Source organism: Periplaneta americana, chromosome 16, assembly GCF_040183065.1.
Source record: "Periplaneta americana isolate PAMFEO1 chromosome 16, P.americana_PAMFEO1_priV1, whole genome shotgun sequence".
In the NCBI taxonomy this organism is placed as follows: Eukaryota; Metazoa; Arthropoda; class Insecta; order Blattodea; family Blattidae; genus Periplaneta; species Periplaneta americana.
The window spans coordinates 166,440,090-166,465,721 of NC_091132.1; the positions used below are offsets into that span (position 1 = coordinate 166,440,090).

General features: G+C 34.7%; 1 protein-coding gene across 14 annotated transcripts in view; it reads right to left on the minus strand.

Annotated features, from left to right (window-relative positions):
* Nucleotides 1-24,272, minus strand: part of LOC138691797 (uncharacterized) — a 40,102-nt gene extending 15,830 nt beyond the window's left edge. For 2 of the 14 annotated variants that reach the window (XR_011329965.1, XM_069814210.1), the window contains exons 1-7: nucleotides 24,092-24,233; nucleotides 23,595-23,787; nucleotides 10,214-10,294; nucleotides 9,696-9,776; nucleotides 9,198-9,278; nucleotides 8,700-8,780; nucleotides 8,202-8,282 (exon numbers count right to left, since the gene is read on the minus strand). Coding sequence is in view for 13 of the 14 variants with exons in the window: in XM_069814210.1 (XP_069670311.1) it covers nucleotides 8,202-8,252 (51 nt within the window). In the remaining variant the exon portion in view is untranslated. The other 12 variants (XM_069814211.1, XM_069814215.1, XM_069814214.1 and 9 more) reach the window with 12 other exon arrangements.
* Between the last annotated feature and the right edge of the window lie 1,360 nt (nucleotides 24,273-25,632).

Sequence of the window (25,632 nt, forward strand, 5' to 3'; positions counted from 1 at the left end):
GCCTACCCCATTATCTCCTGGCCTAGTTGCCTCATGAGTGATGCCATATTGGTGTTACTTACGAGGTTCAAACCTGTCTTGGGACAGTTGACTAAAGAACAACACCAACGATTACAAGATAAATTAAGTTACACCGAAAGTAGCTTTGAAAAGACGATTATAGGGGAATTTGAATCTATAATATTTTCCATCTACAAGGAAAAAGTCGAACATTTCTTGTATAATCGATATACTTTATCGTTTATGGACACCTATGACGATGGCAATATCTCAATAAATTTCAACAGACAACAAAATCACAGAAAATTAATCAGATTAAGCTCAAACTATTATTTTATAGAGTAGAATCAATACCAATAGAGAATGTAATAAAGAATATTTTTTCCTTTGTCGTATTTCGAAAGAATGGACGGTTTTCGTGTAAATTAAATAAACAGTACTGCAAATTTGTTGCCTAATAAGACCATACGTGGCAACACTGATCAGTTGTTATCAACTTTCTTTCGATACAGTAGAGTAATCAAGGTAGTCAAGGTCGTCTTGGCCCGGTATTATGCGATCTTGAGAGAGAGAGGGGCAGGGGGAGGGAGAGAGGGAGGGGGAGAGGGCGAAAGAGAGGGAGATGGAGAGAGGGGGAGAAATGGGGAAGGAGAGGGGGAGTGAGGGGGAGGGGGGAGAGAGAGAGAGAGAGTGTGTGTGTGTGTGTGTGTGTGTGTGTGTGTGTGTGTGCAGTTCTTCCATAATCAATTGAGAAACTTGAGAAGAATGAAGTGTTGTTAGGCATGAAACCTCACAAGCTTCTTCAGCCAGCACAAATACGTTAATTGTCTTTGCTATCAGCAATGAAAAAGTTCCTAGAACAATATGAAGCCCTTAAACTTTATTTTCAAGCACAACACAGAAACATTTTCTGGTATCCTCTACACAAAAATACTTGTTAATGAAGATAACTTTTGCTATAATTTTCCAATTTCTTCTGAGAACCACAATTAAGAGCATGCATATCTTTAAATAACAAAGTATGTAAGATCACTTGATTTTAGTACTGTAAAGATTTCAATGTGTAAATTCATTATTAAAATTTTCATCAGTATGTTAGTGTCTATGTTCTTCACTTATTTCTTGTTAGGCACGTAGAGATCATATGCAGAAAAAGAAGACTTGAGAAACTAGTGAAAAGATACAGGTGTTGGTGAAATCTGAAAACTTTGTTGTTCAAAAGTTGGTGAAAAATTATTTTCTGAACTGACAACATTGCTTGGTTCACCACGCTCCTGGCAGTATCATTGTGAGGTTGCAATCGACCGTTTCTCTCATGAAGACAAGAGTTTGAGGTATGTGCACTAATACGGTTTCTATGGGCAAAACAATTAATGGCAGCTCCAATTCATCGTGAGATTACTGCACTATACGAGAACATTATGAATAACAATACTGTGACACATCCATGATGAACGAAAGGGCACTGACATTCCTTCAGCATTACGAGAGTGATGTTTTTCGAACAGATTTTCATGGGTGTTGAGACGTGGGTTCGGTACTTGAACGTGGAAAGAAACGACAGTCAATGGTGTAGGTTCACACCAACTCCACTACGAAACCACAAAAATGTCTCCATACATTTTATTTATTTTGTTGGGTTATTTTACGACGCTGTATCAAACTCTCTGGTTATTTAGCATCTGAATGAAATGAAGGCGATAATGCCAGTGAAATGAGTCCGGGTCCAGCACCGAAAGTTACCCAGCGTCTCCATACATTTTCAAAAAAGCTCATAGCAAATGTCATTTGGGACAAGAAATGTGTAATGTTGGTGGATTTCATGGAATTAGGCACAACAATAAACTCTGGCGTGTATTGCCAGACACTAACCAAACAATTCAGAACAAACGACATGGCATGTTGAGTTCTGGGGTTGTCTTGTTCTACGACAATGCTCGGTCGCATACTGGCTCATGCAATCAAACAGTCCTGCATCAATTCCAGTGGGGGGGGGGGTCTTCATCTGCCGTATAGTCATGACTTCGCTCCGAGCGACTACCAACTGTTCCCAAACATGAAGACATGGCTTGGATCGCAGCGGTTTCAACAGATGAGGAGCTCAAGGAGAGTGTCACTGTGTGGCTACAATCACAGGCACTTCATTTTTATGCAGAGGGACTTTCTAAGCAGTACGACAAATGTCTACATGTAAATAGAAATTATGTTTACATATTCGTGCATACATTAGTTAAACCTTCTGTATTTTCGCCTCTACACAAACGTCTATATTTATGTAAATTTATATCTGGCCCTAATTCCATATGCATCTTTCATTTTCCGTATCATGCATTCTGTACCACTTTTATCTTTTTCTATAACTTGAACCTCAGTAAAATGCAGAGTGAATGTTACCATATGCCCAAATGGAATTTTAATCCCTTCGCCTTTCTTCTTCTTTTGTTTCTTTAATTATACCCTGTCCCATTTCCTTCGCTTAAAAAAAAGTCATAATTGTTTTACCAACATTTCTTTTAATAACTGACTTCTTATAACATTTATATTGACAGAACTAATCATATTTTATTCTTGGTTCTTCCAATATCTCAAACCATTTTTCTATTGGCACACTATCATATATATATATTTTTGTAAACTATAAAAAAGAATACTAAATAAAGATCTCTTTCTGCAGCCTTATTTCTTTTCTTTTTGTAATTCCTCCACCGGCTCGACGAAATGCGCAGATATCATAGCAATTGTCAACAATCAAATGATTGGCTTCATAATGGATCAAATTATGAGATTTAAGTCAACTGAATTACAACCACAAGAAGTAGATGTAGAAAAGAAAACATTATGAACCCTGCGTTACTGATCTAGAAGGGAAATACCACACACCTGTTTGTCACTGGGAAAGTAATTGGCTTGCTATTTCATGCAAGGGGCATTATCTCCAGATTTTGTATCAATTTCATTCATTGCTTCCATATTCATCTTTAGGAACTTCAAGATATAGCCATTAATGTTTTAAGACATTCCTTGTTAATTGTAAATAACCATTTTTACAGTATTATATATAAAAAATAAATTATTCTTGTCAAGGATAGCTGCCAAAAAATAAATTTTAAAAAGTAAAAAAATTAAAATAAAAGTATCGTTGAGCTACAATTAGATCAGGTGCTATTACTGCTCGGCACCCATTTTTGAAGGGCAACTATCCTTTTTGGATTTTTCTCTCTCTTGGGAAGGGAGAATATATCATCTATATAAGATCCCTCTGACCAAAATCCACTGTGTTCTTCCATATCTTCATATTCGTGTTGAAATTTTCTTTTCAAGCAGAATTCTATAATCTATTCGTTAATTGAAAACTGATACACCACGAGAAAGATAATTTCGTTTTAATTTGTTCTACATTTCGATAAAATAAAGTGTCACTCGCCATTCCTCTTTGAGTAAGACAACTGTTGAAGAGTTCTCTCTAATAATAATACGAAAATATTTTGAGTCCATATTTGATTAATTCTGGTGCAATTCTTCCTACTTCCACACCCTCCATTTCTTTGTTTTAAAATGGCTCTTTTAGTTATCCTACTGTTATCCAGACTGGCTCCCTTTGTATCACAATATTCAATGGGAGTTCCAGGATTCTTTTAATTAACTGTCTGTAATATCCTTTCTATTATAATTCTGAAATTATATCTATTATATTTGTTGCGTCCTTATTGGTTGAAGGAAACGAATTTATTGCCAGATATACAGTGTAATAAGTCTATCCTTAAATTATCTCACGCCAGTGGCGTAGTTTACCAACTACCAGTATATGTCTGTTTTTTCCTTTCTCTTAATCCAATTTTAGATTGAATCATTATTTATATCTAAACTTCTATTTGTTTCAAATATATCTCCCATGATATGTTCCTTTTTAGTTGATTTTTTAACGACAACTAAATAACTATACCTTTAATTTACACATATTTTCAAAGGTAATGTATGAATATGTTTCTGTATTGTCGACAAATTTAGAAGTACGAAGTGCAAGTGCATTTGTTCATATATGAATGAATGAATGAATGATTGGTTGAATGAATAAATAAATAAATAAATAAAATAAAATCAGACGTCATATTTAAAAGGACTAGGATTTTTTTTCTCGTTGCCAAACTTTCAGAACAGCCCCGAGGTTCACTCAGCCTCCTATAAAATTGAGTACCGGGTCTTTCCCGGGGGTTAAAGGCGGCCAGAGCGTGGTGCCGACCACACCACCTCATTCTAGTGCCGAGGTCATGGAAAGCATGGGGCTCTACCTCCATGCCCCCCAAGTGCCTTCATGGCATGTTACGGGGATACCTTTCCTTTTACTCACCGAATAGAATAATAAAATAGATAAACAAAGTGTATATATAACTCACATTATTCAATAAGATATTTAATTTAATAACACGTATTATATTCCACTGGTCGGATTGCCCTTGGGCTGCTGCAAAATTGAATATTTGGATAACAATAAAAAAAAAGCTATAGCAATATTGTGATTGAAGAAACATAAAAATTACACAAATATCTGAAATTAAAACACTCTTATTCTGGACTGGATATTCTTTCTTAGTGAAGAACCACTTTTTTATTTCCATTCTTCATTTTATAGAATCCCGAAATTTCACTTAGCACAGAAAACGATCAAGGTCAATCAAGAATCGAAATTGAGTTAATAATGCCATCTTATAGTGGAAAGGGAATACTATCATGTGGTCTAGCTAATTTTCTGTCAAAACGATCATAGTCCTCGAAAATGAGCATTGAAGTTTTCATGTACTTCAGTCCAATCGGTTCTGTGAAAGAACGATCTACTCTGTTTTTCCTCCTATGTTTTGCAGTATAATGCTGCAGCTTTGTGTTGCTGGCTTTCCAGCAATTTATGTAAAATGACCTGAATGATAATTTCATTACTTTTCCACTGTTGAGTAAGAATGCAATAATTTTTTTCGCACTAAAGTAAACAAGATCATATTTGCAGCTTGTTTCATAGACATTCTTTCAGGCTTGTGTTAGTTGTTCCGGATGTTGCCTTAAAATTAAGTCGTAAGTGAAATGGAGGTATCAGAAATAACAGAGAATATAGCTATGTAGAATGTGAGTACAAGGAAAATATTTCTTTTGACGTACAGTACTTCTAACTCATTGAAAAGAATACAGATCATGAGTCAAATTACAGGAGACACTTGTTTAAGTGTTCAGGATTGAGATGTTCCCAGAATATTTTAGTTATAGAAAGGAGTAGATTAATGAGGGAATTAAATGTAATGGCTTCCATGATACATAGAATGCTCGCCTGACAGGACCTATCATTATATATACTATGAAGTCATACAAGAATATCCACTGATTTTTGTGAATTAGCCTAGTACAATATAAGTTTTGGATATTACAGAAGTGACACATGTATTTGCGATAAATTTAGAACCAATATATCTCAACTTGAATTAGAAACAAACAACGATGGGCTAAAGATGCAACTCAGACACACAATTTGAATAGATAAAAAAACCGTATCTCACAACGACTCAAAATGAACTACATAAGAGGAAAGGAGATACTTTGTATGAGATAAAGCGTTCTGAATGTTTGGATACATTTGAAATCCAGAAAGTCTATGATTAAGGAAGCAGTTTGTATGGATTACCAGAAGAATCTTCCGATTCCTAAAATTTCAACAAGTGAAGCATATTACCGCAGGTAACTATAGCTTTTCGTGCTAAGTCAATACACTTTCTACTGTGAATGCTGTATTTCGTATATATGATGAAACGGTTTTGAACAAAGCGCCTGATGCAGTATGCTTAATGTTGTGGTATGTGTTTTGAAATTCTGCCTGAGTCTGTGCATGAATTCAATATGTTCTGTGAACCCTGTTCAGGACAGAATAACAAATTTTGTGATCCGATTCTTTCATAATGAAGAAATTTTATTGTCTTTTGGCAACATTTCCACAAAGAGGCCATTCGTACCTCGAGTGCAATAATAATATGGAATTTATAAACCAGAAGATATGATATGCTTTTCCTGATGACTAGTGACATGAGATTGCTAATGCTAGGAAGAAACCTGAACCATTCTTCATAATTGACTACAAGATAGAAGAAGTATTTTAAGGATGGGGAGAATTTCTGAATAGGTACTGCAAAAACAAAGCCTCTCGCCTAGAGGTCCATTGCAATGTAAAATGTAAAATAAGATACTAAAAGGTGTTCCTGATAATCATCAAGCGGATGATACAAAAGCTACATAGTGAGTTTCTATTTTATTTGTCAAATTTACTTCATCTTTAATTTTATATAAAAAAATTAAATAAATTCATGGCGCTACAGCCCATGAAGGGCCAAGACTGACCAGCCGGCTGCTGGCCTCACGTCCACGTGCCGAAGCAGAGGTGGACGATCATCCAACCAGCATGGAGGTATCGCGTGGTTAGCACGATGATCTCTCCAGCCGTTATAGCTGGTTTGTGAAATCGGATTTTCGCTAGCTATCATAGCTCCCCAAGTGAATCACGATGCTGGGTGAGCACCGGTCCCATACACTGGCCGAAATTTCATGAGGAAATTTCTTCCCCCATGAGGATTCGAACCAGCGCGCATTCCGTAATGCGAGACCTAGGCAAGATGCCTTAGACGAGATGCCATGGCGCGGGACTTAATTATATTTATCGCATTTTAAATTCAAATGCTATTAAACATCCAAATTAGTCAGCTTCTTGTCTATGCGGATGACGTGAATATATTAGGAGAAAATACACAAACGATTAGGGAAAACACGGAAATTTTACTTGAAGCAAATAGAGCGATCGGTTTGGAAGTAAATCCCGAAAAGACAAAGTATATGATTATGTCTCGTGACCAGAATATTGTACGAAATGAAAATATAAAAATTGGAGATTTATCCTTCGAAGAGGTGGAAAAATTCAAATATCTTGGAGCAGCAGTAACAAATATAAATGACACTCGGGAGGAAATTAAACGCAGAATAAATATGGGAAATGCGTGTTATTATTCGGTTGAGAAGCTCTTATCATCCAGTCTGCTGTCCAAAAATCTGAAAGTTAGAATTTATAAAACAGTTATATTACCGGTTCTTCTGTATGGTTGTGAAACTTGGACTCTCACTCTGAGAGAGGAACATAGGTTCAGGGTGTTTGAGAATAAGGTGCTAAGGAAAATATTTGGGGCTAAGCGGGATGAAGTTACAGGAGAATGGAGAAAGTTACACAACACAGAACTGCACGCATTGTATTCTTCACCTGACATAATTAGGAACATAAAATCGAGACGTTTGAGATGGGCAGGGCATGTAGCACGTATGGGCGAATCCAGAAATGCATATAGAGGGTTAGTTGGGAGACCGGAGGGAAAAAGACCTTTAGGGAGGCCGAGACGTAGATGGGAGGAAAATATTAAAATGGATTTGAGGGAGGTGGGGTATGATGATAGAGACTGGATTAATCTTGCACAGGATAGGGACCGCTGGCGGGCTTATGTGAGGGCGGCAATGAACCTTTGGGTTCCTTAAAAGCCATTTGTAAGTAAGTATTAGTCTATAATAGTCATTTTCTAACATTATTTCAATTATATTTCAAGCCACTGAAAAGAAATCAGAAGAACGATGCGAAAGAGTTAAAAATCTTCAATCACTTTATATGATCGCATATTTCAAAACAGTAACATTCAATGACTTCCAAATAAAGAAGCAGTTGTGCAGTCCCGCAGTACAGCACCATTGATAGGAAAATGAGAATTATTATATTTTTAAATTATACATAAAACGCCAAAAACAAATTAAATGTTTGAGTTAGGAGTGGTGTTTCACTATAATGCGCGCTGTATTCCATGTATCTCAAAGTTTTCTATTTGGACCTTGATTGTTCTTACTTTGGAAGTTTACAAATTGTTTGTTTATATTGCATTTTCCATTGTTGCCATCAACATTTAGAACAAAATGTCATTGTATAATTAATAAGAAATCATCGTTCTTTACATTCCACTACGCCAATTTCTATTAAATACACACATAACTAAGTATTAAGTGCTTAAACTTTAAAATTCGTTTTTCTAGAAATTTTCTGAAATGGACCTTCATCATTATTCTCGTGTACTCTTCAAATGTTATTTGAAAGAAACAAGGGCAATATTATCAGGAAAATTTTCTCTGAGTCAGATACTTACCCATTTCTTATGTGTGGCCATTTCTCTTTCCATTGACGATGCTGCAGACATCAACTCTACCTTTAACTTTATTTAATGAACCTGCAAACATCGATTATTATTAATTTTTGGTCGGTCCTTTGAGTTAGGAGTGGTGTTTCACTATAATGCACGCTGTATTCCATGTATCTCAAAGTTTCCTATTTGGACCTTGATTGTTCATACTTTGGAAGTTTACAAATTGTTTGTTTATATTGCATTTTCCATTGTTGCCATCAACATTTAGAACAAAATGTCATTGTATAATTAATAAGAAATCATCGTTCTTTACATTCCACTACGCCAATTTCTATTAAATACACACATAACTAAGTATTAAGTGCTTAAACTTTAAAATTCGTTTTTCTAGAAATTTTCTGAAATGGACCTTCATCATTATTCTCGTGTACTCTTCAAATGTTATTTGAAAGAAACAAGGGCAATATTATCAGGAAAATTTTCTCTGAGTCAGATACTTACCCGTTTCTTATGTGTGGCCATTTCTCTTTCCATTGACGATGTTGCAGACATCAACTCTACCTTTAACTTTATTTAATGAACCTGCAAACATCGATTATTATTAATTTTTGGTCGGTCCTTTGAGTTAGGAGTGGTGTTTCACTATAATGCACGCTGTATTCCATGTATCTCAAAGTTTTCTATTTGGACCTTGATTGTTCTTACTTTGGAAGTTGACAAATTGTTTGTTTATATTGCATTTTCCATTGTTGCCATCAACATTTAGAACAAAATGTCATTGTATAATTAATAAGAAATCATCGTTCTTTACATTCCACTACGCCAATTTCTATTAAATACACACATAACTAAGCATTAAGTGCTTATACTTTAAAATTCGTTTTTCTAGAAATTTTCTGAAATGGACCTTCATCATTATTCTCGTGTACTCTTCAAATGTTATTTGAAAGAAACAAGGGCAATATTATCAGGAAAATTTTCTCTGAGTCAGATACTTACCCGTTTCTTATGTGTGGCCATTTCTCTTTCCATTGACGATGCTGCAGACATCAACTCTACCTTCAACTTTATTTAATGAACCTGCAAACATCGATTACTATTAATTTTTGGTCGGTCCTTTGAGTTAGGAGTGGTGTTTCACTATAATGCACGCTGTATTCCATGTATCTCAAAGTTTTCTATTTGGACCTTGATTGTTCTTACTTTGGAAGTTTACAAATTGTTTGTTTATATTGCATTTTCCATTGTTGCCATCAACATTTAGAACAAAATGTCATTGTATAATTAATAAGAAATCATCGTTCTTTACATTCCACTACGCCAATTTCTATTAAATACACACATAACTAAGTATTAAGTGCTTATACTTTAAAATTCGTTTTTCTAGAAATTTTCTGAAATGGACCTTCATCATTATTCTCGTGTACTCTTCAAATGTTATTTGAAAGAAACAAGGGCAATATTATCAGGAAAATTTTCTCTGAGTCAGATACTTACCCGTTTCTTATGTGTGGCCATTTCTCTTTCCATTGACGATGCTGCAGACATCAACTCTACCTTTAACTTTATTTAATGAACCTGCAAACATCGATTATTATTAATTTTTGGTCGGTCCTTTGAGTTAGGAGTGGTGTTTCACTATAATGCACGCTGTATTCCATGTATCTCAAAGTTTCCTATTTGGACCTTGATTGTTCATACTTTGGAAGTTTACAAATTGTTTGTTTATATTGCATTTTAAATTGTTGCCATCAACATTTAGAACAAAATGTCATTGTAAAATTAATAAGAAATCATCGTTCTTTACATTCCACTACGCCAATTTCTATTAAATACACACATAACTAAGTATTAAGTGCTTAAACTTTAAAATTCGTTTTTCTAGAAATTATCTGAAACAGACAGACAGATAGATTGATAGACCTTCATCATTATTCTCGTGTACTCTTCAAATGTTATTTGAAAGAAACAAGAGCAATATTATCAGGAAAATATTCTCCTAGTCAGATACTTACCCGTTTCCTATGAGTGGTCATTCCTCTTTCAGCTGACGATGCTGCAGACATCAACTCTACCTTCAACTTTATTTAATGAACCTGCAAACATCGATTATTATTAATTTTTGGTCGGTCCTTAAAAAGAGTGAAGGAGAATGGCTGATGATGATGATTTTAGACAGATGGATAGATAGACACACAGCCAGGCAGGTGGATGGATGGTCGGACAAATAGACAGCCAGATAGATGGATGGATGGCTGGATGGATGGATGGGTGGATGGATGGACGGACGGAAGAACAGACAGACAGATAGATTGATAGATTTGTTACATATTACTCTAACAGTAGTTTTATTGCACAGAATAAAGAACTTGTCCAATTCTTACGTTTAACATATAAAATGCAAATATGAAATATGCAGGCCTACAGAATTAATACCTTAATAAGAATAACATATTACACAATGCAATATGTTTATCATATAAAAGTATTAAAATATTTACACAGTACTGTGAAATGTGAAGAAACCATCCACAGAATTGAAAGTGTGAGACATTAAGTAATTTCTCAGTTATACCTTAAATAATGCGGGGTTTTGGTTATGATTCTTAAAGTCTTCAGGAAGACTATTGAAAATTTTTACTGCCATGTGACGTACTCCCCTTTGACAGTATGATAAATTTGATGCTGGTATATGAAAATCATTCTTTCTGGGGTATTTATACTATGAATGGCTGAATTAGTTGGAAAATTTTCTTTATTACATAAGAGGAAATTTATTAGAAAGTATTGTTCTGATTTGTTAAGGTCAGAATCTCTTAAATTTTGTCTTAATTTTCTAGCCCTTGCTTCAACTATTATGCTACTTAGGCCTACTCCTTTTTTAAATAAGAATGTATTTTTACCACTTGTAGAATTTCCCTAAAATATTATTTCTTTGGACATAATGGAATGAAAATAGGCAAAATATATTTTCTTTAAGTTACTGCTGTTTAGAAATTGTTGTAGCTAGCTAATTGCAAAGCATGCTCAGCTAAGTTTGGGGGTTATTTTTTATAACATAAATTCTTCCAGTTTAATATATTATTAATACGCAAACTAAGAAATTTGGTTGTCGATGTTTCTAGTAGAGGTATATTGTAATGGTTGCGTGTAAAGTTTCAGGGATTAAATTTGAAGTGGTTTTAAATGCAATTATGTTAGTTTTTTAATGTTTAATGCTGGATTGTTCGTGTAGAGAGCTGACAACAGAAATCTAACATTTAGGAAATTGCATTATTTTCATACTAATAGCATGAAAAGTGACACATTTGGAGAATTCAGGCTTCACAGTCATATATTCAGAATACCCATACTAATTTCCAATAATGAAATGATTAAATACGTGACTCTCAGTTGTCGAAATGACTACCACATCGCTTTCAGGTCTTTTCGTCCATGAAATTTCATCCACTGGATTTAACGCCCACTTTTTTTTTTGTCCAGGGAAAACTTGCCCACTCTTTCTCATCCATGTACTTTTGGCCCATAAAAATTTTCGTATTTCGAATATATGTACAGAGGTTATTTCGACCAGAAATTTTTTTCACCCATGACAATGCTGCGTGTACAATGTTAAGTTTCCATGACTACCTGGTTATTTCCTGGTGCAAAATTTGTAAGCGTACTTCAATTAGTGTCGCAATTGCTAAATTGAAAGATAATCGATACCAGAATCACCATCACTACAAGAGGCAGAGGCATGCTTGAACACAATGGACACCAGTACTAATACCACGGTGCGAACAACAGAAATATCCAAAAGTACTGGCGCTGTATGAAATGTGAGATATGCAATGGGTCGTACATTAAGACTTTAATGTTTCTATACAAGTGACTATCATATCGAATACTGCGAAAATAAGACACACTCACGGTATAAAACTCCCTGACTAAAGATCAACTTTGATCGAAGATCGAAAAGTGAACCGAGTTCAGACACTTCTTCTATTGTATAAAACTTTTCTGCGATCGAATTACCTTGGTTCAAATGCAATCTAAGTTCACGTGAAAGGGATTTGGCAACATCGCATAAACAGGTGAAATACATGATGCTCGGACCATGTTACAAAGGTTTGTTTAGTGTTGCCAATCTAGTGACTTTAACTCTTTTTTAACAACAATTTCTTTTAACTTTTATATTGCTTAAATAGGGATTTAGGGACCTTTTTAGCATCCCATAGTGACAAAATTTAATCTTTCTTTGTTGATAATGAGAAATCTAGCGACTTTACAACTACTTTTTGGCGACTTTCCGTATTACATTCTGTTGGAGACACTGGTTTTTTGTGCTATGTAAATAATGGCGGACAATAAGAAGAAGGTTAACTGTTCTCCAAGTTGTTATCATGTTATGGTGTTTGATACTGCTAAACATAATAAAGCTTTATAAAACGACAATTTTCCTTTAGTAATACAGTTAATTGAACATTTATGAATGTACCTGTCATATCCATTAATAATTAATGGTTGTTATAAACATAATATAATTATAGGTTATGTTATTTGATACTGCTGAACACGATAGAGCCTTATAAAATATAAGAATGTTTGTGTATTAAGGCAAGAAATTGAAAGAAATATATATAAATGTACCTAACATATCTATTAAAATGAATAATAATGGATATTTTATTTGCACAATATGTCACTCGTACATTTCAAACAGAAACGAAATAACTGAACTTGGATCATCTAACTTAATCGGAGAAATTTCTTCAGTCAAAGTTGACTTTAGTTTGAGACAAATTAATCTCAGATTAGACTTTATACACCACAAAATTCCAAGTTCAGCTGAAACAAGGACCAATTTAACCTCTGATCTAAGATTAAATGGTTTATACAATCGAGCCTCACGAGGAAAACTCTGCCACAATTAATGCTGAAGGTATTAATCATCACGCACCATGCATTACTACGGAAATTCTTGGACCACATATGGAGGAAGATGAAAATTACTCGAAAACTGTGCAACTAAAAGGAGGGCATTCAGATTTTAGAAACCCGCTAGTAAAAAATATCTGCGAAACCAAAATCAAATTGATAGTTCAAAACTACTAAACATACACATAAGGATGAAGACAACATCCTACAATATCTATGCACAATATCGTACAAACTGAAGTTGCACAGCGAGGAGTATGTGGAAAGTAACATTAAGTATTGTTATGATTATTATAAATCAATATCCTATTTTAGTGTTACAAAACTGCATAAATAAATTACAAATTATAAGCTAATAATCTGTGTAAAAAGTGTTACATTACCATGCATTCACACAAATAAATTAGCTACATAATACGCTTGTGAAAATTTATTATTGGACAAAAATTTTCGTGAGTGAAACATTCTTGGGCAAAAAAAATTGTGTCTGTAATTGTTTATCAATGGGCGTAAATGGTAATGGGTAAAATGACCATATAGGCAATAAAGTTTATATGCGAGAGAAGACATCTAAGTGAAGCTACATTATTAACTGTACAGACAGACATTCTTTCATGAGCTTCTTTTCTTCATCTTCTGAGCTCAAAATCGAACGTCATAAATATTCCTAGCAAGGCTATTTTCCAAAACATATAATTTGTCAGTCCACTTATTTATTATTTTTTTGGGAATTCCTCCAAAATGAAGAGCGTGATGAAAGCAGTAAGAGTATGGAGAGAAATGATTTGCTGGTATACACTTCTAGGTATTAGCAACATCTATGAGCAGGAGGAATTAAGAGCAAGAAAAGGCCATATGACCACAAAAAAACTTTTGTAAAGACACAGTGTCCAGCACAGCACATGAATGAACTAGATACTGCTGATACAGAAGATACCCAACCAATGGATCCTAAGGGCTGTCCACATTCCATGACATGTCTGCTACGGTTTGTGATGGTTAAGACGTAAAATAAGCTAATATTTACAAGATGCAATATTTAAAACATATGGCCTGAATATTGTTTATACTACGACAATCCCTGAAAATTGTAAAGACAACAGTTATAGAGCACCACATTCCTGTTTAAATGTTTTTAAGTTTATATGTAGCCTACTTTACAATTTTACAACATTTTAAAACTTCATGTTGTGCATATGCAGTGTGTCAGGCTTGAACATATAATAAAACACTCCGAATTTATTACTGGAAAACTATTTAAGACAGGAGTCGTCAGCATAGAGCACCCTGGGGCTAGCCTCTCTTACCCGCGGAAAATGCAGTGCACCATGGTGCCCTCATAGCTGCTAGCGGGTATGCTCTCTATATCTTGCTGCTGCACAAAGGTGCACGCGGGACAGCACCATTTACCCGTTGCACATTTCAGTGGGTGCTGATGACCACTGATTTAAGATATGTCCATATGGGCTTTACTACATAAACAGCAACTCAAAATGTTTGGTTTGCAAGGGTTGCATGACGTCATAATACTTGCGCATGTGTATATTTCCCTTGGAAACAACGCGGCGTTAATTATGCCAGAAAACCAGACCTCAGAACATCAGAATATATCGATATTCGATTGTTTTATAAATTCTAACTTTCAGATTTTTTGAGAACAGACTGGATGATAAAAGCTTCTCAACCGAATAATGACACGCATTTCCCTTATTTATTCTGCGTTTAATTTCTTTCCGAGTATCATTTCTATTTGTTACTGTTGCTCCACGATATTTGAATTTTTCCACCTCTTCAAAGGATAAACTTCCAATTGTTATATTTTCATTTCAAACAATATTCCGGTCACGAGAAATAATAATAATAATAATAATAATAATAATAATAATAATAATAATAATAATACAAAATTTTGTTATGTATAAGCAGGAAACTATTTCAGATTTCGCATCCCTAGTGGAAAATGTTTTGTCAGTTATCCTTTGTTATCTTACAGAGGGAGATTCAGTACCTCTGTTAATATAGAAAAGACGGAAAAATAAGGGATTGGGAAAAATATTCATACTTCTCAATGTAGAATGGCGATGGAAATATTTAAAAAATTTGAATAAATCAATGAGCGTTTTACAGTTACTTTAAATTTTGGAAAATTATATTCTGCAATAAATATGTACATCTGAAGAATCAATAATACCACCTATGATTAAATTATTCTTAGAATTCCCAGCATCCATTTTACAAGAAATTTAAGGAAATAACGCATTCCTTGATGGAATCTGTTTTTCAGACGAGGCAACGAACCGTGTTTCCAGGAAAGTGCACAAGCACAATTGCAGAATTTGAGGCATGGAAAACTCCATGAAACGCGTCCATACCAATATGATTCTCCCAAAGGCGCACTAAGATAATTCAGGGTCATAGGACAGTTCTTCTTCGCCGAAAAAACCGTCAAGTCGAGAGTGTTACGCCTATAATATTGTCTAACACATGAGCAGAGTGTGTAGAAAATAACGGTCAAGATAGAGTATACACTGGCAACTGAATGCATGTTGCACACTTCTATCACTAACAATGTGGCGCCATAAACCAATTTTCAATACTTTTATCACAACGACAACACATTTCAATTCTTATTGTACTATATATATATATATATATATATATATATATAATTAATACTACATTAACACATTTAATATATTACAAAACATACACTGAACGTAAATGTAATTATTATGAAAGTCGCCATATTTTCTTCCTGGAATTACTACCCACTCCTATAGTCCGAGTCAGCTTACTTCATACCCTAAGGGTGAAACCTAACCATTTTTCCCCCATTACTACATAAGCTAGTGGATTGTGGTGATTTCCTAGGTTGCAGGTTGAATTTTCTTTTGCCAACTTCGTTTCGAACTTCGATACTGACAAATACTACAAATGGTAGTGATTTTGTAACTGGTATGTTGGCAGCTGAGACAAACATCGATAATATTTGCTGGTACTGGAGTTCAAAGAAATTAAAATTGTACTAGTTTTCTGAGTCGGTTACTGGAAGCTAGTGAAATTTGAACATACTAATAATTAAGTAATATCAGTATTAATATTAATACATAATAGTTATTTTACGTGTTGCGTTGTGGTTATAATTGGTAAGTTTTCGGAGTTAGTACTAATAATTTCATATGGTCAAACAAAATCCATTTTTAAGTTAGGTCTCGTGAGTCAATTGTTTAGTCAAACCAATGAATTTCGTATTGCCAGATAAAATACTTGACAAGTTGATCCCTTTCTTGTATAGTTTGCCTACGAAAATATGTTACAAAGTATTGAATTATTTAGAATAACCTTCCAACATAAAGTACAGTAAGTAAATAAGTCATTTAGTACGTAGGATCGTGTGATATCTGGTAACAGTTGGCAACACTGATAAACGTCAATGGATGCGTTCAGCCAGGACAGCGATTCATTTTTCCTGAGTTACAGCAGCTGTCAGTGGCTGAACGACCAGACTGCAAAATGTCCGCTGTGTTTACAAAGAAACACTCCATTGTTCTGTCTACTCCGGTACCAGTGGTTGATGTCTACCCCCTCCACTTTCGCTGGCTAGCAGCAGGCATGCAGCGAAAAAAAATTTTGCTACGAAAAATGGCGGCCGCTATTTCAGCGCTGTCGGCCAGCAAGGTGTTCAGTGCTGTCGCTATTTCAGCGCTACCTCAGCGCTGTCCCGGCTGAACGCAGCCAATATTTGTTGTTTAGGAACTGTTCTTATGTGACCCTCACTATACCAGATGGCTACCGATACCAGCAGCAGGGCCGGCAATAACTGCAAACGAAATTATACTAGATGTGAGGAATGTTATTACATGTGTGTAGTATTATGTGACAGGTTAGGTTAGGCTAGATTGTGTGTTTATTATGTAACAGCTTAGGTTAGGTTTGATTAGGTGTATAGTATTATGAGAAAAGATACGTTAGGTTCGATTTAGTGTGTAGTATTATTACTACGTTCGCGACACTGAAACCCACTGTTACATTAAGGAAATATGGCCTATTTTTCATTCACGCACGACTATTTTCGTATATCAGTAAGGTACGTAATTATGGCGCGATGCTTGGACTTACAGCTCTCCCAGTGATCACATCAATGTCTAGTAATCAATACTAGGTAATTTGCTAGGAGACGTCGTTACATATAGACCACTTTTACACTAAACCTACAATTTGTTTTTGCAAGATATACTAAAACCCTAAACTAACCTAATCTAACCTTTCCTGAATCTGTGACCTTACATTATTTTAGAGTTTTAGTATACTTTGCACTCACTAAATTTAAGTTTAGTGTAAAAGTGGTCTATGTGCAAAGACGTCAACCAGCAAATTACCCAATACTATAAAACCAAGGCCTTTTCAAGGTGTTTTATCAAGTTCCTATAGTGATTGGGACATAAGTAATCTTCACCAAATAACATTTTGAGTCGCTGTTTAGGTAGGAAAACCCGTGGCAATGGTAAACTTTAGCGGTCCCTACTTAGGTCGTTATTGCACGCATGCAGGTACAACGGGATTCAAAAGCACCGCTATAATAAAAGAAGGCTGACGGTTTTATGTATGCAATTGACGGCGTAGTTTACGAAGCCGACACTAGAGTGGCATAAAAACCGCAATTATATGAATTTGTCAATGATTATATTTACACACAATGAACGTCTGTCACTTTAACCTGTCTTTTAAATGTCAGTCGACGGTTTAACCTCTCTTTTAAATGTCAGTCGACGGTTCGAACCCCGAAATTAAATTATTCTTTATTATAGGTATATAAAAAGCGCAATTATATTAATTGTCTATGAATATATTTACACAATCAACGTCTGTCACTTTAACCTCTCTTTTAAATGTCAGTCGACGGTTTAACCTCTCTTTTAAATGTCAGTCGACGGTTCGAACCCCGAAATTAAATTATTCTTTATTATAGGTATATAAAAAGCGCAATTATATTAATTGTCTATGAATATATTTACACAATGAACGTCTGTCACTTTAACCTCTCTTTTAAATGTCAGTCGACGGTTTAACCTCTCCTTTAAATGTCAATCGACGGTTCGAACCCCGAAATGAAATTATTCTTTATTACAGGTATATAAAAAGCGCAATTATATTAATTGTCTATGAATATATTTACACAATGAACGTCTGTCACTTTAACCTCTCTTTTAAATGTCAGTCGACGGTTCGAACCCCGAAATTAAATTATTCTTTATTATAGGTACATAAAGAGCGCAATTATATTAACTGTCTATGAATATATTTACACAATGAACGTCTGTCACTTTAACCTCTCTTTTAAACGTCAGTCGACGGTTTAACCTCTCTTTTAAATGTCAGTCGATGGTTCGAACCCCGAAATTAAATTATTCTTTATTATAGGTATATAAAAAGCGCAATTATATTAACTGGCTATGAATATATTTACACAATGAACGTCTGTCACTTTAACCCCTCTTTTAAATGTCAGTCGACGGTTCGAACCCCGAAATTAAATTATTCTTTATTATAGATATAACACAATTGCTCGAAAAATGTAAATAAATTATATACAGAATGAACTTCTCCCTTTAAATCTCAGTTTACAGTTTGAACCAAGCGACGGCTATATTTTCCGAGTTCGAGCCCCGAAAATTAATTACTTTTATTGGGGGTATAATTCAATTGCTGTAAAAATCTAAAAACTTGTATACACAATAATGTAATAACACAGCCATTTTAAATTAACAAGCAAAGCTGTTGTCAAAATTAGTAATGTAATAAATTTAATTAAATTTCGGGTCTCGAACTGAGAATATATAACCGCCCTGGGTTGAAACTGTAGACTGATGTCTAAAGTGAGAGGGTAATTTTGTATACTTTTTTTTTTTTTTAGGTTTTTCCAGCAATCGTATTATATCTATAATAAAACAATAATTAATTTTCGGTGCTCGAACTCAAAGAAATATAGCCGTCACTGAGTTCAAACTGTGGACTGAAGTTTAAAGTGAGAGGGTAATTGTGCAATTTTTTTTTTTCCAAGCAATTGTATTATACCTAGAATAAAGGATAATTAAATTTCGGCACTCGAACTGAGGAAATATAGCCGTCAGTGGGTTCCAACTGTGGACTGACATTTAAAGTGAGAGGTTCATTTTCTATACATGTTTTTTACATTTTTCCAGCGATTTCATTATACCTACATAGAGGTTCACAACCAGAGTGGACCAAGTTCATCTGGAATAGTTCTGAGATATTGAGTCTTCATTCACCTTCCATAGGAAATGCTGTCCTCTGTGGAGTAACAAATGAGTTATGGACTTTGTTTGTTATGGCAATGGATAAATCTATGTTTTCTTCATCCGAGATTGTATTAATCCACAAACTGATCACGGGCGGACTTGGTCAACTCTGGTTGTGAGCCCTTCAAATAATAATTAAATGTCGGGGATCGAAGTAGGGAAATATAGCCCTGACTGGGTTCAAACTGAAGACGGATATTCGAAGGAAGCAAATGTGACTCTGGTGAAGCCAAAAATAATAATTAAATGCCGGAGATCGAACTTGGCAAATATAGCCCTGACTGGGTTCAAACTGAAGACTGATATCAATGCTTTCTCGATCTAGACCAGGGGCCTGTTTCTCGAAACTCATGGACTACCATAATAATATTAGTCTGCACAGTAGTAATATTAGTTTATTAAATAAAATTTTTATAAAGTCTGTGATTCTAGAAACTACAAGGGTAAAGTAGTAGTTACCAGTTCACAGACTAGTAATATTGTTCGATTTCACCAGTTCATAAGTGTTTCTGTTTCTTAAAATGCTGATTTAGTTGATTATTCTAGTATTCAACAGGAATATTGCTACAAGACTCTATAAAGATTGGATGGTTTCTATATTATCAGTTACCAGTGACAACCTTTCTCAGATAATCAAAACAAAATATTGTAGTTATTTTTTTAATATGTGGTTTACTGGTTGCGATTCAAGTGATGAAGTTGTTGTGAGAAGAGCTAAAACTATATCCAGAAAGAACAATTATTCCATTATGGGAGCACTGTTTAAATATAATGAACAGATTAGGTAAAGTGCTGAAAAACTTGAAGAGTTGTTAAATATAGTGGGACCTGCCATAACAAGACAAACAAATAGAAGTCATGCATTATGAGCAAAGCTTCAAATACAAGTTGCTCTACAAATTAGAATGTTGATTTATTTTCCAATGCCATCAGGTCTTTCTGTCCTAGACTAGCAACACATGCAGATTTTTTTCCTAATAATCTAATACCAATTCATCAACTGCAGTAATTTTTGCTGGCTTCCCTCCTCCACTGCCAGTTCTTCTGACACTGTCAACTTTAGCCTACAAATTAAATATAAAGCTACACTAGTTTATGTATAGATCAAATGTAAAGCTGAAAAAAAAATAGCGAATTTTTCATCAAGTCCTATTAAGTGGCATTCATGTCGGCAGTAGACCCACTGGCTACATAATATGTTCATATTATGATACTAACTGTGAACTTGAATTTGTACTTGTCAAAGTTGCTTTCTTAACGTATGCATAATCTTTGTTCAGAGGTATCAGTTCCATAGCCTCAAACATTACAAACATTTTTGTTCATTGGTTTACTTTACCATTTTTGTTAATATGCTTTAAAAAGCATTGAATAAAATATCCTTTGATTCATTAATCATATTCACTATAGTTGATTTACTTTAAATTGATGGCATTTCAGCCGAAAAGAGAAATCAAAACCAAAACAGGAACAACTTAGCCTTATAACCTCAAATAACAATACAAATTACTCTTAAGGAACCCGCAGGTTCATTGCCGCCACACATAAGCCTGGCATTGGTCCCTATCCTGTGCAAGATTAATCCAGTTTCTATCATCATATCCTACCTCCCTCAAAAGCATTTTAATATTATCCTCCCATCTACATCTCGGCCTCCCCAAAAGTTTTTTCCCCTCTGTCTCCCAACTAACACTCTATATGCATTTCTGGATTCGCCCATACGTGCTACATGCCCTGCCCATCTCAAACGTCTGGATTTAATGTTTCTAATTTTGTGAGGTGAAGAATACAATGCGTGCAGTTCTGTGTTGTGTGACTTTCTCCATTCTCCTGTAACTTCATCCCTCTTAGCCCCAAATATTTTCCTAAGAACCTTATTCTCAAACACGCTTAACCTATGTTCCTCTCTCAAAGTGAGAGTTTATTTTAATTTAGCACATTTACCTTCTTTAATTGTAGGTCCTCTGGTAGATAGTAGATAAATACAATTCAATACAACCCAATACAGTAAGAAACAAATAAATAATACAATTAAAATATTTATTTAGTGTAAAGTGTGCATAAGTTCCATTTATTTGTTGTATAATATGTTGCAGGTGTAATTATAAAACTGTGTTAATTTTAATGTGAAGAGAATTCAGCATGTTAACATAACCTGTTTGCATTAACATTTTAAGTTGAGAACGAAAGCTATTTTGAGATTTAATAAAGAAGAATATATTTAGGATAGATGTCAGAACACGATTACCATCCTTAATTGTAGGTAGAAAATTCACCACAGTCTCTCCTATGAAATGTAGCCTACATAGGTTAGGCCTACCGCATATTACTTTCCCTCGTAGATAGTCGATAAATACAATTCAATACAACTCAGTATCATAATAAATAAGTTAATTAAATACAATTGAAAGTGCGGGGTATCATACGTGACATTATGCTTAATTATTATGTATAATTGCGGATATAGAAATATGAGGTAAATACAGTAAACATAATCTATAATTACTATATGGTATCATAACGTAGTTATGGAATGACGGGGCATTGGAGAACATCAAAATTAGACAGAAATGGTTATATTATATACCGGTAACTGGTTCTTAATTTGAACTGAGTACATTAAGCATTCCTCATATTTTCCGGAAATGCTTTATCAGTGTCCATAACTCGTAGCCTATATGTGAAGATTTCTCAACACAAATGCTTTCTTTCGCTGTAAAAAAATTATTCAGCAATATATTTATACATATATTAATACAGTGGTCTGTAATTTGAATAATTGTGTTATCGCATTCACATTCGACATGACAACATAACCTTGTAAATCTGGTTGCTTTGAGGTTGCCTTATTGCAATACAGCTGTCATTTAGTCAAGTGTCCGAAGACCAATAAAGTATCACTCATAAAGCAACTAAGCCAAGAAATAATGGGGGTAGGGTGGCCAGTTCCTGTTCCCTTCCATTGCATACGTCACTGAGTACTAGCGCTGAGGTAGCTCTTGTGATTTCGGAAGTGAAAACCGTTCAATTTATTTTTTGTGGAAATGCATTTGATCCTATAAACAAGGCATAATATAAGTCTAAATTAACCAAACTAATTCGTATATGCAAGGAGTATGTGCGCTAGTTTAGTCCTAGTAACATATTTAACTAATCAGACGTCAGATTGAAGTACTGTATGAAACGAATAACTGCAATTGATGTGTAAACAAATTGCCTTTACAAGTCGTTATGCTTAATTATAATTGTATAATTGCGAGTAAACATAACCTATAATTTTAAAACATCAAAATATGCGTGCGATGCAACTGAAAATGATTGATTCATGCATAAATGAATGCGCGAGAATTTCGTAATGAAGCACGCTTCATTTAATTTAATTACAATATTAGGTACTGTAACAGTAATGAAATCTATATGGTAAAATTTTTGGTAATATACATTTCGTTTTTAGTTCTAATTGTGTATATTATCAATTATGTATTATTTTCAATGCGAATGCGACTCTGCTGTACCCAAAAATAATAATTTCATGTAGGGGATCGAGCAAATATTGCCCTCACTGGGTTCAAACTGCAGACGTATACCGCGAATGCGACTCTGGTGTAGCCTTCGTAAACTACGTCCATTATTCCATAAATGAAACCGTTAGCCTTCTGTTATTTCCGTCATCCTTTTGAGTCACGTAGTACTTCCTGTCCAAAGAGTGTAAATTCCATTATTATTTTCATGCGTGCAAGAGCGACCTAAGCAGGGACCGCTAAACTTTACCATTGCCAAAAAAAACCCGTAACGAAAGTTCTTAATTAGTTTTCGAGTAGTTTTTTTTTTTTTTTTTTTTTTTTTTTTTGTATATTCAAGCTGGACACAATGTATTTCATATTGATTTTAAATGTGTTCAATTACGCACTTTAAATGGTAGAACAAAAGGATAACTTTCAAAACACGGATTCCTTCCTTTCCCGCTTAACTTACTTCAAAATTCCAACCTTGTGTACACAAAATAAATTACTGGCATTGAAAAGTGCCTTTTCGTATGCATCATAATGCGCATTTGACAAATGCAGACAAATCTGCTATTTTTACTATTTTAAGATATAAATTCAGTGAGGAATCCGTATACTGAAATTTTCCCTCCATAATTAGCTTAACTTACCTGAATATGCAATGCCTGTAAAAATGGTTACAGCAGTCATTATGCAGATAATTCGAGAGTTCCACTTCCTAGTTCATCTACCGCACATGTTCGTCAAAATAGATGTGGTACAGATACCTGGGCCTTCATCTTTCGTGATCATTTCTATCGCTGGTGGGGGTGCTATTGATGTAGCTAAGTTGATTCAGTAATCCTGTAAACAATAATTTACCGTCAATTATTTCATGTTGGCAGTTCATAAAACAACACCATTATGAGACAGAGTTGATTTCAAAACCCAGAATATGCAATACAGGTATTCGAGTTTTCTATAGCACGAGACACTGTTTTTTTTTTTCTTTTTTACGAATAAAATGAAAACATTGCCTACGTAATTTTCTGAGGGAAGGTAGTTTGGAATATGGAAAATTCATATACGTTATCAGTTTCCATGGAAACATGATATAAAACACGTATTAATATGGAAGCTCTGTTACGCCATATTGTGCAACAATTACCATTCTTCGAGCAACACGTAAATGAACAACTGTAGCGCAGTTTCATGCATTCACGGCACTCTTAAAGGTTCTTAAATACTAATCTTCATAAATGTGATAATTATATTACAAATTACTGGTATAAATGTGTAATTATTTTATCACGCACATCCTATCAGACTGCTTCCTTATTCGTCATCAGTCCGTGACCAGTGTTGCCAACTCGATTCTTAAAAATCCGCTGTGAAGCCGTGCAGAAACCGCTAAATTGCTATAGTGTCAATGTAAAATTATATTATTTTGTCGCTGTGAGTGCTAAAAATACCCGCTAAATCCCTATATTAACAATACAAATTTCATAAATTTCACCCGCTAAACTAACGCCGAAAAACGCTAGATCTAGCAGAAAAACCGCTGAATTGGCATCACTGTCCGTGACTATATAATCTCTAGAGGAGATCTGAGTGGCCGTGTTTTCCTGGAATGTCTTGACTCGTAGGAAAATGTTAAATTGTCGCTCACTCACCCTTAGCATATTGTACAATTTCATTAAATTACTGTATGTAGTTGACTTATAATATGAAAAAAAAAAAACATGTTTTAACGGTGTAACAGATGTTTTGAAACCGATATGGCGGCTACGCTTGTCAAGCAGGTCGTAATTTGTCATCTTCAGCTCTAAGTTTCATGTAGCCTACTGCGCGGTTACGTCAAAGTAATACGAGTTCAGAGATCTGCTAACTTCCTTATATTTACAGGAAGGCCACGAAGCCCGTTACTCGCTATAACAACCAAATAATAAACCCCTAAACTTAAAGAAAATGAACACCAGGTCTTTAGAGGAGGTTTCTTGAGATAGAAATTTGTGCAAAGGATCAGTCTGTGTCAAGGTTGTGGGTTCGATCCCGGGCCAGATCGACGGCATTTAAGTGTGCTTAAATGCGATAGGCTCATGTCAGTAGATTTACTGGCATGTAAAAGAACTCGCGGAACAAAAATTCCAGCACATCCGGCGACGCTGATATAACCTCTGCAGTTGCGAGCGTCGTTAAATAAAACATAGCATCAACATCAGTCTGTGTACCATCATTTTCAAGGCAAAGGATAATACGCCACCTGCCCATTATGCCATCGCAGTACGCGAATATATCAATTGTTGATGGGGTCAACGTCTTAACTCTTAATGAAGCTCTTCGTGGGCGTTGGGTTCGTCGAAGTTCTCCTGCGTTGCCGGCACTCATCATGTCTAAGACGAGTGTTTGGACTACTTGACTTTTACTCTTTTATTATTTATCATATTTAGTAAAATTCGGTAATATCACCAAATAATAATAATAATAATAATAATAATAATAATAATAATAATAATAATAATAATAATAATACTAATGTCTGTAGCCGAAATTTTTCTGGTAATTTTCGATTTTCCAAAAATAATTCGTCCTAACATATATAATTAACCACCCTGAAACCGAAAATCGCATTTTTCAAATTGTTGTTTGTATGTCTGTCTGTCAGTCTGTATGTTTGTTACCTTTTCACGCGATAATGGCTGAACGGAT